The 17873-nt window shown below is 44.9% G+C and overlaps 1 protein-coding gene across 4 annotated transcripts in view; it reads left to right on the plus strand.

The window, feature by feature from the left end:
• The window catches only part of ALKBH8 (alkB homolog 8, tRNA methyltransferase), a 50668-nt gene extending 42898 nt beyond the window's left edge, over positions 1-7770 (plus strand). For all 4 annotated transcript variants that reach the window (XM_040544119.1, XM_040544121.1, XM_040544120.1 and 1 more), the window contains 2 exons: positions 5365-5514; positions 7101-7770. In XM_040544119.1, the coding sequence (XP_040400053.1) occupies positions 5365-5514; positions 7101-7670 (720 nt within the window). In that variant the 3' untranslated portion in view covers positions 7671-7770. The remainder of the gene's footprint in view (positions 1-5364; positions 5515-7100) is intronic.
• The last annotated feature ends 10103 nt before the right edge of the window (positions 7771-17873 follow it).

Consider the following 17873-nt stretch of genomic DNA (forward strand, 5'->3'; position numbering starts at 1 on the left):
GAGAGAATCCATGTCTGATGTAGTCGGGGCAAAGACTGGAGAAAGAATCTCAGACTTATAGTCTCAGATTACTTTTATTTCTCTGTCTCTCCCAGCTATGTTCGTTGTTGGAAGGAATGCAAATAGAAATGTCTACAGTTTTTTGTTCGTTTGTTTTCCTACCCAACCTCATTCGGGGGAACTAATTACTTTAACGGTATATATTTAAGCGTTTTCAAGCTTAATGTTCATATGTATAAGCAGAGCTTTTATTTTTACAGAACGCAGTATTTCAGCCTTACCCATCCTCCCGTCACCACAAGGGTTTCCTTCCAGAGCCTGTTGACATCATTGCAGTGTATCTCATCCATTTTTATGAGCTGTAGCTCTGTCTCCCAGGTTCCAGTGTCCAGGCAGGTGTGGTGATGTGTAAATCACCACAGGAATGTGCAGCATCCCCGTGGGGCTAGGGTGTGAGTGGAAGACATGGAAGCCTTTCAGTTTTGTGGTTTACACTTGCAGTTGAACTGATAAACTGGTGGGAAATCCAGTAATAACTGACTGTGCATTCGGTAGCTATTTTTCTTGTATAAAAAGAAATGACTCTACTTGCCAGAATACTGATGCTAGGAAGAAAAATGATGGCAACACAGGAGCCCAAATGGTTTGTTTTAATACAGACATTCCTATTTCTGCACTGCGTGTCATTCAAAGGTAGTCAGTAATGTTGCTTATATTTCATGTGACCTTGTAAGTCACCCCATTGCAGGGAGATGCGTATCTGTCTTTATTTCCCCCCCCCGCATTATTGTCCCAAGCTGTTATCAGCTGGAACTGTATGTAAGTTTGATTTTGTGGGGAGTGGGGAAGAGGGACCGTGAAGATCAGCTGCATTAGTGTTGCATACTGGTGAGTGGTTTTTAGTTGCAATGGGTCTGTGTTGCTTGAGAACAGATTTCTATTTGGAGGACTTAGTAGTAAGTAAAAACAGGAAGGACAAAACTATCTGACAAAGATATACCTAGAGCTAGGTCACTGTATATTTCAGTGACTGAAGGGTGAGGCAGAGGAACCTTTCCTGCCCTTTTCTCTCACTGAATCAGGAGTCATTAAAGTGATGGGAGTTCTGGACTCAGGAGGCACTGGGCAAGAGCAACACAAAACCAGAATGAACACTGACTTGCTCAACTTGGCTCTGTTGCTGTGTAATTGAGAAATGAGCTTCCAGTTTTAGTCATAGCAGTTTCCACAGGCACCCTGACTGCATGCAATGGAAAAACAAAACACTGCGTGAAGAGAATGCTGAAGGCCTGGCAGACCAACTGGAGCAAGGAGATTTGTCTTCCTTGCCGTGTCTGTGCTGGTGTCTCTTTTTCCTATGTGTGTGTATGTGTGCTGGAATGTAATTTGGTTCCTTGAGGCTCTGGCATTATTAGTTATAGTTGAGGTGTTTCTCTGGGGAGCCACATAATTCCATTTGGTAGTTGGATTTCAGAATTAGATGTAGTTTTCTTCATCAGTTTCTAATGTGCTGAATCAATCAGGTTCCCAGATACTTAAATGAGCTAATTCAACCAGGTAGAGTTAGTAATAATGAGATAACATAAAAAGAAAATATATAATGGTGGGCGCCGTTGACCTGTTTTTACCTATCTTTATTTAAGTCTGCAAGAAGATTTATTTTTTGCAGATTTGCAGTGCCGTTACAAAGCTAGCTATTTATCTAGTGTCTTTTGGCCCCTAATGATCAATTCCAAACCACTGCATTAATAAGATTTTATAAAATTTAGTTTAACTACTCCTAGCTGAAATGGTGTAGGTGAAGTTGCCTGGGAACCTGAAGGATCGGGATGGGGTTTCTGCCTATCTTATCGCTTTCCAAGGAACCCAGTGCAGAGCTGCTGGAAACTGAGACAAATCACAGGTTTTGCATTTCTTTCTCCCTTCCCTTCCCGACATCTTTTATCTTAGTCTTTTTTGGTGCTTCTTTAATTTGTCCAAAGGTTTGATAATACACATTTCCTGGCTTAAAACAAGAGTTGGCTGTAGGTGGTTTTATCCAGATAAAGTGAAAACCAGTGGCAGGTATACCTGTTAAAAAAAAAAAAAAAAAAAAAAAAAAGGTGTATTGTGAGCCCAGATAAATAGGTGTCAGTGGCCACTCTGGAGCTCCTGAGATCACAAAAAAACAGTGAAGAAGTTTGTGGATGCCTGCCAAAAAGGCAGGGATGTAGGGAATGGTTGCCTGGAGTAAAATCGATGAAACCTGAGAAGCAGACCTCCTCTGGGGGAATACTAAAAGGAGTAGAGCAACTTGGTTGGAGGTGGACTGGCTAAGAGGTGGGTTCAGCTGAACAGTCAGCCGTGCTGTTGGAGATACATGTAAGAAATTGCATGGCTGAAGCAAGGAGTTTCATCTGGAAAACTCGGAGAAAAGCTGTAAGAAATGTTTAGAGAAGACTCAGTTTGACTCACCAAGGAATGTGCTAGATTAAGATTCTTTTCTTTTTGGACACTGGGCTAATAGCACTTCCTCTACCTTTCTACATAGTTCTAGAAGAGCTTAACAAGGATAGTATCCTGTGCTAAACATAAACATTAGAAATATGAACTGGTGAAAATTAAAGCGTTCCAGTTACATTTTGAGATTTTTTAAATGATTTGATTGTTTAATTGGAGAGAGAGAGAAAAAAATAAAACTATTCTGTATCGAAACATGTCTTTGAACTATTTTCTGTAAGTGAAGCTTCGTAACATCAAAGCTTCTACTTGCTTCAGAACTAGAAATCAGTTAGTAACAGGATTGGGAGAAGTTGAGTTTGAGGTCTCTGTCTCTTGCTGTAAATGGTTTCTTATGGGACGTCCATCTTGTTTTGGAAAATGCCCCATATGTTCTTAAAAATCATAGATGGGCTCGATTTCCACCTGTAAGCTGGCACTACACCACTGAAATTAACTGCTTTTTGCTAGGTTATTGGTTTCTAAGAGACTGAAACCAATAGATACTGGTTTTGAATGAATACGTGTTTCTTGTAAGCTACAAAATACAGGAATGTGGTGATTAGAAGTCTTGTTAAAATATCATGGGGAGATTATTCTAATAAGGATGCTAAATTTGGTTAGCTCCAGCACCAGGCAGGTTTGTGGTGACTCCCCATGTTCAGCATTTATGCATGTATATGTAGCACCTATTATAAAGTAAATAATAAAAACAGTTTAAAGGTAAGCCTAATATACCTGTTTCAGGGCAGCTGTGCATCCAAACTGATCCATTTCGAGGCTTCCATTTTCCTTGCAAAATGGAATCTTTTTGCTTGGATGTAGATCCACTTTAACGAGTATGACATTACAAGGAAGCCTGACTTCATAATTATTTGATGTAATTTAGATGCAAATGAGGACTTCACATTCTGGCAGTCATGCCTTTGTTCTTGTTCTCAGTTCACTGAATTTCATCAACATACAATGTAGTCCTTTTCAAGGTCATTTTAGGAGGGGAGGATCAAACTTCACTCTCCAGCCTGTTTTTACTGTGGTAGTGTAGGGCCCGAGCAATTCTTTCTGGGAAAGCCTGTGGAAGTTGCAAATACTCTTCTTCCTTCTTTTTTGGTCTGCATCAAATTGGAGCCCTTGAGTTTTATTAAGTACCCCGTGCTAATGTCTTAATTGCAAAAGTAGTTGAGGGCACTGGTAATGAGGCGTGGAATCACCAACACGCAGGTTGTCAGCTAAACCTGCCGCATGATGAGAGTAATTTAAAGACACTTCAGTTGGTTTCCAGCATGAAATGGTGGGGATTTATGTTTACTTCCAAGTAAACAAGAGTTCTCTCTTTTATTCACTTTGTGCTTCAGTAAGTTCTGAGAAGAGGCCAAGAAATAAATGGGAAGGAAGCAATACTAGGATTGATCTTGATCTTTTCAGGTCTGTTTAGAGCTAATTGGCAGGATGATATGTACATAGCTGTAGTGCTGGTTTTGTGGAAAATGATCCTGGGTAGTCAGACTGGCATTTCCACAACAGTTTCATTTACTTTGGACCAAAAGTCAGGGGCATCGGTAGATAGAAGCTCACTTGGAAGCTTTCAGGAAATCTGACTGGAATGGATTCCTGGTTTTCTTCAAAGTTGTGATGGTAGGCAGAAAGCTAAAATAAATTGAACTGATAAAATGAGAAGTTATGTTGGAAAATATATTTATTTTTACTAATTATTGCAAAAAGACATTTTTAATTTTAGCAATACTGTTGTCTTTGCTGGGTTGATTAACCAGAGCAGTTTGCTATTCTTCTTGCATCGAGGATAGTTTAGTATTCTTTTTGCATCAAACAAAATAAACACTGTCAGAATTATTTATATAGGAACCTGAATCTGTGCTCTGGTATTTGCTTGTTGCTGATCATTGAAAATCAAAATAAATGCAACATTCTGATGCAGGCTGAGTTTGATATATATGGCTTGGTAACAGGGCTTTGGTTTGAGTAGTGAATGTGCGTGGCAGACATGCAAATGAGAGTGGTACATGCCTCACGCCGTTTGTTCTTACAGAAGAGTCTTGACTAGTTTGGATTTATTGTTTTTATGCAAGCATGTAAAAAACTTTTTCTAGATGCTTTTTCCTTGTATCTTTGACTTGGACACTGGGTAAGATTCGAAGGGCAAAAGAAACATTTAATGAGGTGTTCTGAAATGCTTTCTGGGGATCATTTTGTTTGGACTGCACAGGAACGTTGAAAATTATGTTGTGCTGAATATGAAAGCTTCACTTTTTGTGCGTTTTGGTGCTGAGGTTGAAAAGGACTGTACCTGAGCACTTTCTTACACTGAAATGACAAAACCTGTATGATTAATGAAGCTGTGTGACATGCCTCAGAGATGCCATTGAAGTCGACACTTTGGTGTTTATACTTGTAGATTCAGCATTTGTGAGTTCAGAATTTGGCTGCTTAAAATGTCATCGGATTACAAGTGGCAATTGAAAGGAAACGAGAATACTGAGGTTAGGTTGGGTCACCTCTTCCTTTGCTATTTTCTGGCTCTTCTGCTATTTTGAGACTAGTTTTGAGAAATGTTATGCTGAAAGCTGTTCTGTCTTATGCTGGTTCAAAATCAAGGTGCTATAATGAGCTGTCTAATAGCCCATCTGTTATCTTTCAGTTTTAAATACACACTTTTTTTCTTGCTTTTTGTCTGTACCCAGCAATCATATATGCTGCTTACTTGACCCTCTTTTCTCATGCTCACTCGTGGTTTTGTTTTGAACTAAAATGTGTTACCTTGGTAGGAGACTGTGATGACTCTATTAGAGTAAGCATCGAGTGAAAATCATTTTCCAGTCTTGTAATTATCCTCTTAGGAAAAGCTTAATGAAACACTTTCTGTTACAGATTGGCTGTGATCGCAGCAAAAACCTTGTGGATATTTGTGGAGAAAAAAATTTCCAGGCGTTTGTCGGTGATGCCCTGTCAGTGCCAATCCGAAGTGGTTCTTGTGACGCCTGCATCTCTATCGCTGTCGTTCACCATTTCTCAACAGCAGTAAGTCACCCCACTGTGCTCCACTGTACTGCTGTGTTGCTGTGCAGAACTACTAATGGTATAAAAAACTGCTGGTTTGGGCTCATGGGAGCAAAAGGGAAGAATAAGTGGGGTGAAATTGAAGACTCGCGTTTGGTATAAGCAGTTGTCTGAGCAGAGTTAAGCTGTTACACTGCTGCTGCCTTCGAGACATTCTCTTTACGTTCTCCTTCTCCCTGTGTTCCTCCTGGCACTTGGATCTCTGGGTGTTTGTGTTTCATTCTGTTCTGCTTAAAATTAATGATTCTGGAGAAGGGGCTTTGCTTTGGGAATCAGAAGATATGTTACTTCCTAACTCAGATCTTGAACAGATCTCATGGTTTTTCCTCTGTGCCTTCATTCTTCATCTACAAAGAACAACAGGGACACTGGTCATCTGTCTGCCTTCTCTCTGGGTTGTGTAAGCTTCTCCTGGCAGGAGCTGTGCAGTTGTAGCAAGCCCATTTCTGGTACCAGAAATGAAGTGAATGCTTCCAAATGCAGTATAAAAAGTAGGGAGCAGTCTGTTTTGGAGCAGATTGACATATCTTCATTGAGGTAGTTAGAGGAACTGTGTTTGAGCTCTAAATCTTAACTCCTTCAGCTGCAAACTTAGTGTATGTATTGTTAGGTATGGTAGATTTGAATCTAGGATTTTAGATATTGATTGACTCTCTTGAAGAGACTGTGTGTCGTTTTGAACTGGGCTGAAACATCCAAGAATTCCTAATCAACACAGCACTGTTTTCAGATGGCAAGAGAACTGTGTTCAGGAAAATGGCTTACCTTGTGCATAGTGATTGTCCCCCTGTGCTCTGCTCTGGTGAGGCCGCACCTTGAGTACTGTGTTCAGTTTTGGGCCCCTCACTACAAGAAGGACATCGAGGCCCTGCAGCGTGCCCAGAGAAGGGCTACAAAGCTGGGAAGGGTCTAGAGAACAAATCATATGAGGAGCTGCTGAGGGAGCTGAGGTTGTTTAGCCTGGAGGAGAGGAGGCTCAGGGGAGACCTTATTGCTCTCTACAATGATTTTAAAGGAGGTTGTAGTGGGATGGAGGTCAGTCTCTTCTCCTAAGCATTAAGTGATAAGACAAGAGGAAATGGCCTCAAGTTGCACCAGGGGAAATTTAGGTTGGATATTAGGAAAAATTTCTTCACGGAAGGGGTTGTGAAGCATTGGAACAGGCTGCCCAGGGAAGTTGTTGAGATACCATCCATGGAGGTCTTCAAGAAATGTGTAGATGTAGTGCTTAGGGACTTGGTTTAACGGTGGACTTGGCAGTACTAGGTTAAAGGTTGGACCAGACGATCTTAGAGGTCTTTTCCAACCTAAATGATTCTATGAGTTATTTACCAGTGCCTGGCCATTAGCGGATTATGGTGCTCTGTACTCATGCATGTTGGATAGAAATGGACATTGCCCAAAATGCAGAGTGGCAAAAATTCCTCTGGTCTTCATTGTATTGGGGTGTGGGCAGATGGATGGCAGTAAGCAGGACGTGCTGCCAGTTCTGTTGTTATGTCTGTCTGTTTATATACCAACTTCCCACTTCTGCTTTTCGTTTGTAGGAAAGGAGGCTGGCAGCTATCCGTGAACTAGCCCGGCTTCTGAGGCCTGGTGGAACAGCACTCATTTATGTCTGGGCAATGGAACAAGAATACAAAAACCAGAAGTCTAAATACCTTAAGGAAAAGCACGGCAATAAAGACAAGGAGGGGGAAATCAATTCTGGCATGGCCCAGAGACTGCCTGGTGATCAGATGCCTGATAGCAGCAGCCAAGACTCAGCGAGTACTGACCAACTCCTTGGTGACTCAAAGGACAAAGGCTGTGGTGCAAAGCCAGTGGCAGACTCCAGACTGCCTGTTCATACCAACCGAACCTCCTTTCACTCTCAGGATTTGCTGGTTCCCTGGCACCTGAAAGGTGGCACTAAAAAGAGACGGGAAAACGTTGAGACTGTGCTGTTTCCAGCTGGCTCTAAGGAATCGCAAGGACCCAGCCCTGTTTTCAACCGCTATTACCATGTGTTCTGTGAAGGCGAACTGGAAGCAGTGTGCAGATCCCTGGATGGTGTGAGGGTTCAAAAGAGTTACTATGATCAGGGAAACTGGTGTGTGGTTCTAGAAAAGTTGTAGTCCATGGTATTTCCTCCATTACCTGTTTTTTCTGGAAGTACTTTTAATGCAGGCTATAGCTATTACCTCTTTTAAAATAACAGAATAAAAGATTGTTTATTGAATTAATAACTAGCACTGTGTACATGTGTTAACAAAATAATGACCAAACTCAGGTACTACCTCTGTGGAGTGTTTATTTCACTTTTGTGAATTACAGGGAGGAGGATGCAACAGATAAATACTGGCCATGGAAGTCAGGAAGACCAGGGTTGAGCTTTTAAAGACAAAGGACCAGGTTCTCCATTCTGTTACACCAATTTATGCTGATATAGCTGTAGCGGCCTCCCTGTGAACCACCAGTTAATCGAAATGGAGCTCTGAGCTGATCAGTGCAACCAGGAAATATAAAACTGTTTGCAGTGTAAACTTTGGGTCAGACAGGAGGGAACAAATGGCATGTGAAGCAGTTTGGCTGAAGAGCCAAATCATTGCCTGAGGTCTAGCAGAGAGTCCTGCCTGGTTTGGCATCTGTCAAGGGGTCACAAATCTTTTGCAGCTTGCAATTTACTCTCTTTTCAGAGTCGTGATACTAATAATTTCCTCAAGGGGAACTGGAAAGCCAGTGGGGATACCACAATTGTTTTTTCTCTTCCTTGACCCTCAAGCACCCTCAATTCATGCTGTCACTCCCCAGGTTCCTCTAGTTCTTCATTCTGATGTTGTTTGAGAGCTCCTCTGAGGCGTGAGGTTGCCCAGTGGGACTTCTCAGAGCAGCTCTGCTAAACGCCTGCCTTCCTGGGAGCACTGGGCTCTGCCCCTGCAGCATCACCAGAGCTTGTGGTGCGGTGCCAGCTTAGGTGCCCCTGAAAAAATCAGGAAAAAGATGAAATTAAGGGTAGAAGCAATGCAAATTTTCTGCAGGGCAGTTTCAACCCATAAATGCTGGTAGCTGGAATGAGTTTTATTTATTGTGCTTCAGAAGAACTGACGCTGAGCTGGCTGACTCACGGTTACGCAGCCGCTGCTGCCGTTGCCTGCAATGACCAGCACAGAGTCACAGCACGATTTATTTAACACAGCCCTCGTGCTATCAAAGGGGCACACCACCTGCAATGCCTTTCCAGAATTAAAATATAATGGATTCGCTTTTTCAGGGGTGAATGGCTATCGGTGTCTCTGAAAGCCAGAACTGCAAGGCTATACCTTCATTGCCCTTTTCACTGATTCATTGTCTGGGGATAAGCAGGTCATTGCTGCTGTAATTAAGGGCATCTAATCCAAGGTGCCCGTAGTGACAGGACAAGGGACAACGGTTTTAATCTGAAACGGAATAGATTTGGATTGGATATCAGGAAGAAATTTTTCACAATGAGGATGGTGAGGCCCTAGAACAGGTTGCCCAGAGAAGTTGTGGATGCCCCATCCCTGGAGGTGTGGAAAGTGGGGTTGGCAGAGCTTTGACTGACCTGACCTAGTGAGCCCCCCAAAGAGCACTTGGAGAAGACAATCTCATTCCTCAGCTGCACATACTGTCCCTGGAGCAGCAGCCTTGTCCTAGCTGATTTCTTTTGTTTGAGCCACGTGGAGGCAAAGAGGCACATCCTTGGCAGGTGAGTGCTCTTGGGCATGCTTGGGAATTGGTTTGCATATATTCAACATGTATCATGTAGCTGGTAAGCAAGGTCTTCATGTGTGCTTGTGGACTGGATGGTGAATTTCTGCAGGAGAAACCTTGCTTGCTCCTTGGTAACACCCGTGGTCAGCCGGCTTGTAGGAGTGACGTGAGCAAGTTCTGCTGTCCTCAGGTGAGATGTGCAGGGGGAAACGGAAGACTCGCCCATGCAGGAGCATGGGTCTTTGCTGGATGTTTCAGCTCGGTGTGTGTCCCAGCAGAGCCACAGAGGGCAAGGGGCTGAGCTCAGACCCTTGGCCAAGAGGGGAACTTGCTTATCCTTGCTTCTGCTCACAGCTGACATACCATGGGCAGAGGGCAGTGCTGGGAAGACAAGCAGGAGTGTGCTGTGCTGGTACTTACTTACATCACAAGTAAAGAGAAACACCAAGTAATGTATGTTCAAGTTAAGAAAACCTAAGGAGTTGTGGCAGTTAGCTGTGAGAACATGGTTGGTATTTTACTTGGCATGACCTGCTGCAGAGAAACCTGCCTGCTGGTTATTAACAATGCATTTTGCAGGATTGCCCCAGCGTGCTCTCCTCCCTCTGGGACAGTTTCCAACGAGTTGTTATTCTCAGCAGGGCCAGTTTTCAGAAAGACCCTCCCTGTGTGCTGCTCTGGCACTGGGGCACGGCGTGAGCAGGGGCTCGGTGCAGGGCACCCAGTGGGCTCCAGCTGCCAGGGTCTGGGTGCAGCAGTGCACCCAGCTCCGGGGTGGCCTCAGGATGGTGACAGAGGGCAGGGACTGACCAAACTGGGCTGCCTTGTCATTTCAGGTTACTCTGGATTGTATTGATACGAGACAAAAGGAGGAGGACCACTTCGCTTACGCTCCTTCTCTGTGTGGCCATGTGTTTATGGGTGCCTGGATGCCTGCTGAGCACGCAGCAGCTTTTCTGCTTGCTTGTGAGTGCATTTCCATAAGGGTATATAATGTGCTGGCAAGAAAAAACTGCTTGAAATAGTCCAAAGCTGCCATATCATGACCTTGTGTGAAATTCTGAAAGTGGGTCTGTGGTAGTGCTTCATTACTTAGAGGCCCACAGTACTCTTGTTGCGAGATGGTGCCTCCAAATTCACTGCTGGTGCTGAGCTGGGCATGGGCTTGAACATTGTTCTAACCTAGGGCCCTACTGCAGCAAACAAACCCTGGAAGTTGAGCATGGACTTCGTGTAGCAAAGTGATGTTACTGGTTGTGAAAGCAGATTCTCACTTGGAGAGTGCCACCTTGGGAAATGCTGGCTGGCGGGTTAAACTTGCCATGCGTAATTCCTTACCAGAGGGGGTTTTCCTGGCATTCCCAGTGTAGTTCTGCATGGAAAGCTGGGTGCTGCTTGTCTGCGAGGGCTGGGAGCTGGAGGCCTGGTCCCAGCAGCACGGCAGCTCTTCAAAGACGTGTGAAGAGTTGAAGTGACTCTGACATCCTCCAAGGCTTGGAAATGTTCTGAAATTTATATTTGATTAAAACCAGACAGTCTCGTTAGATGCTCAGAGAGGATGCAAATGCTGAAGGAGAAAATGACGAGGGAGGACGACAGGTAGATGTTAACAAAATCTATTGCAGAGGTTTATTGAGGAGCTCATTACCAAACAGAATTACGTGCCACCGCCAATGCACTCTGCAGCTCTCGCTCACCCCTGTTTTCTTCCTGGAAGCGTAACGAGCTGAAGCTCTTTCGGGTCAACAGTTGGATTTAAATGTTACAGGTTTCACAGTGCAGTGGTTTTCATAATAACTGTGATCCGTTTTTTGGCCTTATTTAAATAACAAATGTGCTTAAATGGTTATTCATTTGTGGTCTAGAAGATAAAGGGAAGGCAGAGCTCCACGTGGGTAAGACCTGTGCTGTGAATGCCAATGCATCTCCTGCTGCAGTCCTCCCTCAGGGCAAGGCAGGCCTCCTCAAAGTGCCTCTCAGTGCACCCTGCAGGTGGTGGGGATTTCTCTCTGCCCCAAATACCACCATTTTTTTTTTTTTTAGCTCTTCACACATGCAGGCAAACACCTGGTGTGGGGACCAGAGGCAGCAGTTTGTTTTGGGGGTCACTGTCCCCCTTGCTCCCAGCCTCTGGTTTCAGGGACCCCAGGACCTCCCCACCCCATCAGACACATCATTTGTCCATGCATGTCTCGCACTGTCCTTGGCAAAATAAGTGCTCCAGAGCAGCAAAATGTTGGCATGCTGGAAGCTAAGTGTGCAAATGATGTCATTTGCTGTCCTGGGGACAGACAAGAAAATGAAGCCTGCAAAGAATCAAAGGCATGTCCTGGTGCAGTGGTGCCAGTGACAAAACTCCCCCGGGTCTCAGGGAGGCCGGGTTTGTCTGGAGGTGCTCAAATTCAGCTTTGTGGGCAGAGGCTTAGGAGAGCAGAAGGCAAGGGGTGGCACACTGGGCTGTGTGGGGACCTCAGCCTCTTCTCGGAGAGCTTGAAGGACTGGCTTCAGTGGAGTGAGCAGAAGATGAATCACACAGAATCACAGAACTCTAGGGGTTGGAAGGGACCTCCAGAGATCATCGGGTCCAACCCCCCTGCCAAAGCAGGTTCCTTAGAGCAGGCTGCCCAGGTAGGCGTCCAGACGGGCCTTGAATATCTCCAGAGCAGGAGACTCCACAACCTCCCTGGGCAGCCTGTCCCAGTGCTCCATCACCCTCACCATGAAGAAGTTCTTTCACACAAGCTCTTGTACTGCTCCTCATGGCCACGTGAATTCAGCAGTGAGGGGAAGGCAGTGGGGAAGGCAATTTCCCCATTTTGGAACTTCACCAGTAATTTTGGTGTGATGGAAGAATTCTTGATAGATTCATATGTCAGTCCTTGATCAAAGCATCAAAATCTACTTGGGAACCTATCTCTGGTGATTCCAAAAGAGCGTTCTAAGAGAATGTTCAGGTCTTTACTGAGCAATGGAAATCTCTAAGTGTGTTACTTGTTAGTTGCTTTAAAAAAACAACTACTAAACAAGCTGTTGCCATACTTTTGGTGAAGTTTGTCAAGATTTTTATTTTTGTGTGCACAATTTCCAAGATGATTTTAGTGAAATCTATGATGAAATATGTGGTCAGTGAGAAGTTCTACGTGTGAACAAAATGACACTTCTACATGCAAGAAACTTTAAACTTTCATTTTAGGTAAATTCCTTGCTTACGAAATATGAAAATAAGAAGCAGATATAGAAAAATCCAAAGTAATCTCCCTCAGAGCAAGTCATGCTTCTGCTGTTGGACTTGCTGGTTAGCCTGTTGTTTATTTTTTTTTCCCCGTTTTATGTGAATCTGGGAGAAGTTTCAATGTACAAAATGTACAAATTTCCTTGTTTACTGGGGACTGTATTTCTGAAAGCCTCCAAAATGGGATTTGGTTGTCTTCTCTGCCTTACCTTCTGCATGGTTAGTAGTATGTACTGTCTTGTCCCCTTATGTCTCTCCTTTGCAGTGACACCTAGAAAACACTGGAACAGGGTGCTATGAATAGTTATTCCCTGCCACACAGCCGGCTGACTCATTGCTCCCCTCGTCTGTGTCCATATTTTCTGCTGCCATGTTTTGTACCTTCTCTGGAGTGTGCACTCTTTGTGTAGTGCGAGTGTAGCTGGCTCCTTGTCTGCGGCTGTATTTGTCAGGTTTGGTTCCACGTTACACGTTCTTTGCTGGCAGAGGCCCACTGAGGTGTGTCCCCTGTTACACTGCAGGTCCTATCCCTCAGCTGTGCTGAAAACTGCTTGAGAGGGCTGCACAGGGGAAAAACTGCATGAGCTACATAATCTACAGGAGAAAAGAGGCCCGAGACAGAAGATATTCCCCCACCTGAAGGTTATTCCTGCAGATCTGTCCTGTGTCTCCACACAGCAGAAGATGCAATTTGCCCCCCCTCTCACGGTTTTGCTTTGCCTGATCTCTCTGGTTTTTGTTGTTGTTGTTCATTTGTTTGTTTTACGAGTGTGATGACGTGTTTATAATAAGCTTTTTCAAAAAGTGACAGATAAATTACAAACCATCGAGAGAATGAAATTCAAACAGAAATTGCTGTGTTAGCAAACAACACTCCATTTTCTTTCTTCTGGCAAAGCTACTGCATGACGGGAAATGGTGAAGCCGAATGAGGATTTAGGAAGATGTGCACTTCAGAAGAACCTGCCAGGTAGTCCCCTTTAATCCCCCAGACATCAGTCTGCTCCTTGCAGACAAAGCAATTAATCTGTACAAGAGATGCAGATATTTAGGTCAAGGTCTTTTCTCCCAATTTATGTACTCAAAGCGGTTTGAGAGGTACAGGAACAAAATGTCTGGAGCTGAGGGTAATTCATCTTGTCTCAGACATGCCACAGACTTGTTCAGAGGGGCAGTATTTCAGTGAAGGTTTGACAAACAGAGTGGTAGTCCAATGCTGGGGCAGAGAGGATGCATCCGTAGTTCATGTTGAAAATAAAGGACCTCCTGAGCACATAGCACTATTTGTCCTGAATGTGCATGATGGCTCCAGAGCAGGCCTGGCTGCTGCTGCGGGCTGCATCTCTCTGGCCTGAACAGGGCCAGGTCTCTTACATCCTTCCATTGTATGACTGATCAGGATTTGATCCAGAAAAGCCTGAGCTGTCTCTGAGCTTCAAGGAGGTTGAGGACTCCTGCAAACAAAGTGGGCCACGCTGCACAGGAGGGGCTGTGATGAGGATGCTTTGAGAAATGGCCAACTTGTGAGGTTTGGGCACTGTCTTGAGATACAGATAGGAGGAATACACAAAGCAGAACTGCAACTACTCAGTGTAAATGCTTAGGCCTGCAAGGCTATGACATGGAAGGTTTTCTCACTGCAATTTTAGTTGTGTTATTTTGGGACCATCCCCATCTTCCCTGTTTCCTTGTTGCTGAGAATCGAGGTGCAACACGCACTTGCTAGCAGAACAGCCTGTTATGGGCTAGGTGGACTAGGGCTTATGGGCTAGGACCAGCTTGATGTTTGAGTCAGTCAGAGGAGGCCAAGTCAAAGGCCTCAGAAAGAACTTTTGGACTCTGGAGTGGCTGTGAAATAAGGAATTCAGAAGAAAGAGCCCATTGTGTTTCAAAACTGACAGAAGGAAAGGGCATAAGGGCAAGAAAGATGATCCTGGCAATTACAGGCCTGTCAGTCTCACTTCGGTGCTTGGTAAAATTACGAAGAAGATTATTCTGGGAGTTACTGAAAAACACCTAAAGGACAACACAGCCATTGGTCAGAGCCAACATGGATTCACTATGGGAAGGTCATGTCTAACAAACTTTATTTCCTTCTATGACAAGATTACCCAGTTAGTTGACGGAAGGAAGCCAGTCGATGTAATCTCTCTGGATTTCAGTAAAGCTTTTGATCCTGTCTCTCATAGTATCCTTTGGGACAAAATGACCAGAATCCAGTTAGATAAAAGCATAATAAATGGGTGAACAGTTGGCTGATGGGTCAGGCCCAGAGGGTTCTTGTAAATGGGGTTACATCAGGCCGGCGACCTGTCACTAGTGGGGTTCCCCAGGGCTCCATTCTAGGCCCATCTTTTTTTCATAAATGATTTAGTTGAAGGACTTGAAGTCATTTTTGGAGCAAGTTCACGGACGATACCGAATTGGGTGGAGCTGCTGACTCCGTTGAGGGTGGGGAGACCTTGCAGAGAGATCTGAACAAATTGGAGAGCTGGGCAATCACCAACAATGTGAAGTTTAACAAGAGCAAGTGCTAGCTTCTGCACCTGGGAAGGGGCAACATTGGTTTTATGTACAGTCTGGGAGACAAGATGCTGGAGAGCAGCCCCACAGAAAGGGATTTTGGGGTTTTGATCCCCAAAAGCAGAACATGAGCCAGCTGTGTGCCTTGGCAGCCAGGAGGGCCAACTATACCCTGGGGTGCATCAGGCCCAGCACTGCCAGCTGGGCGAGGGAAGGGATTGTCCCGCTCTGCTCTGTGCTGGTGCAGCCTCACTGCTTTCTGCCCAGGAAAATGGCTACAGTGAGCTGCCAGACCCCTTCTGCCCGATTTAACTGCAGAACAGGGAACAAGGCTGGTAATCCCACAGGAATAGGCATCTTGTATGGCATTAAGTCAGATGTCCGTTTCTCTCAAGCATGGGGTCAAGACATCATGTGAAATGAGTCCCTGATATCTCTTTAGAAAGTGTGGCCACTTGCCAAAGGGCAACTGTGTCTGGGATGCTTCTCCAGGGGTGGCTGGGTGAGGACCTGTTCTTCACAATTCGCCTTTCTTCAGGGATGTGTGGTACTTCAGGTAATAGTTACAGCCTTCAAAAAGGTTTCCTGACCCCCATGGGGTGTTGAATTATGTGAGAAGCAGATGGAAAAATACACTCCTTTTTCTTGGCAATGAGTCCTTTCACTGCTATAGAACATTTTCAGAATTTAGGGCAAAGTCCTTGGAAGTGTCCAGATTCTGCTCCAGCAGGAACAGTTAGCGTGGCTTTCTGCTCTGCAGAAATGCATGCATTGCTGTGCAATCAGAAGCAGCTTGCTGTGCTAATCAAACTCATCTCTTTTATTCTGCATTCCTGATCTGACTCCGAATTGTGTTTATAAACTTGCCCATTATGACCTGATTCCTTGCTTTGCTCCCGAGGCAATTCCAGCATTCCTGTCCCACTGAAGGAAAGCTGCAATAAAAGCTCTTTCCCTCTGTTTCTTCCCATCTGTCCAGGTCTGGTCTGTGCTGGCTGATGGCCATCAGTTTCTGCCTCCTTTGAGACAGACACAGAGGTGCTGCTTTGCATGAAGCCACGAGGACAATGAAAATGCTTGAACGTACAAGCAGTTTATAGAAAGGGATCAGCATCTGCATGGTGTAATGGTCCCCAGACCTTCCCTGCTAATATCAGAACAAATGAAGAGACAAAAATAAACAAACAAATCAACACCTTGGCATTTACATTGGCTAACATATTTGCAGATTAAGGCAAAAGCAAACTTTCAGTGTGTGTATCATTTCCTTAATTGGTGAGAAAACGTCCCTGGCAAGTCTTACCAGAGGTGTTTACATGGCACTGTGTCAAAAGTTGCTGTCACATCTGGCTGCTGCCAACCGAGCTGGATTTCTCTCTGTGCACCGCAGTTGCTCGCTTCAGTGGTGCCCCAGGCTGGGTGAGTCAGTCTGGTACTTGGTCCGCAAGCTCTCTGTACAGTTTCAGGGAGATTCAAAAACAAAATGAAATAACTCAGATACGTGCGTGGGTTTGGACTTAGGCAAGTGGTTGTAGGTTCCTTCTTAAAATTCTGTGGGTTGCTGCTGCTCACTTCTTCCTGTTAAGCCCTACTAGGGAGAATTTTTTAAAGACATTTTTGAATGGAGACTCGGAGAATAAGGAATGGGCGAAAATGCTGCCAGTTTGACATAGTGTCTGAAACGCAACAGAGGATTGCATTACTGCAACTTGAGGATGAAAAAGGAGAAAATGATAACTGTGTGCTATACTACTCTTCTCCTCTGCCAAATATCCCCCCCCTCCTGTCTCTTAAAGGACTATTTTAATCAATTACAAGGTTGCACTAGAGCTATACTTTCCAAATGTCAATGGCTTATGGTCCAGAAAAAATGAATAATCCAAACGAATAATCAATATGTTGCAGGCAATATTGTACTTCGCTCTTCCTCCCAGCCCATCTTGGGCTGCAGTGACTGTGGGTCTTTGTGGCTGCAAACCTGTCTGCACAACGCTGTGGCCAGCATGCTTTGTCTGTGAAGCCACAGCTAGGGGGAGTCAGTGCCAAATTCATAGAATCACAGAATCATTTACGCTGGAAAAGACCTCTAAGATCAAGTCCAACTGGTTATCCTAGCACTGCCAAGTCTATCACTAAACGACGTCCCTAAGCACCACATCTATGCATCTTTTGCATCCCTCCAGCGACGGTGACTCAACCAGTTCCCTGGGCAGCCTGCTCCAATGCCCCACAACCATTTCAGTGAAGAATTTTTTTCCCAATATCCAAACTAAACCTTTCCTGGTGCAACTTGAGGCCATTCCCTCTTGTCCTTTCGCTTGTTACTTGGGAGAAGAGGCTGACCCCCAGCTCCCCACAATTTCCTTTGATGTAGTTGTAGAGTGCAATAAGGTCTCCCCTGAGCCTTCTTTTCTCCACACTAAACAACCCCAGCTCCCTCAGCAGCTCCTCATATGATTTGTTCTCTAGACCCTTCCCAGCTTTGTAGCCCTTCTCTGGACACGTTCCAGGGCCTTGATGTCCTTCTTGTAGTGAGGGGCCCAAAGCTGAACACAGGACTCGAGTGCGGCCTCACCAGAGCCGAGTACAGGGGGACAATCACTTTCCTGGTCCTGCTGGCCAGACTGTTTCTCATACGAGCCAGGATGCTGTTGACCTTCTTGGCCACCTGAACATGCTACTGGCTCATATTCAGCTGGCTGTTGACCAACACCCCCAGGGCCCTTTTCACCAGTCAGCTTTCCAGCCACTCTTCCCCCAGCCTGTAGTGCTGCGTGTGGTTGTTGTGCCCCCAAAACAGTTGCAAGACTGGCACTTGGCCTTGTTCAGCCTCATGCAGTTGGCCTTGTCC

Source organism: Cygnus olor, chromosome 1, assembly GCF_009769625.2.
Source record: "Cygnus olor isolate bCygOlo1 chromosome 1, bCygOlo1.pri.v2, whole genome shotgun sequence".
Classification (NCBI taxonomy): domain Eukaryota; kingdom Metazoa; phylum Chordata; class Aves; order Anseriformes; family Anatidae; genus Cygnus; species Cygnus olor.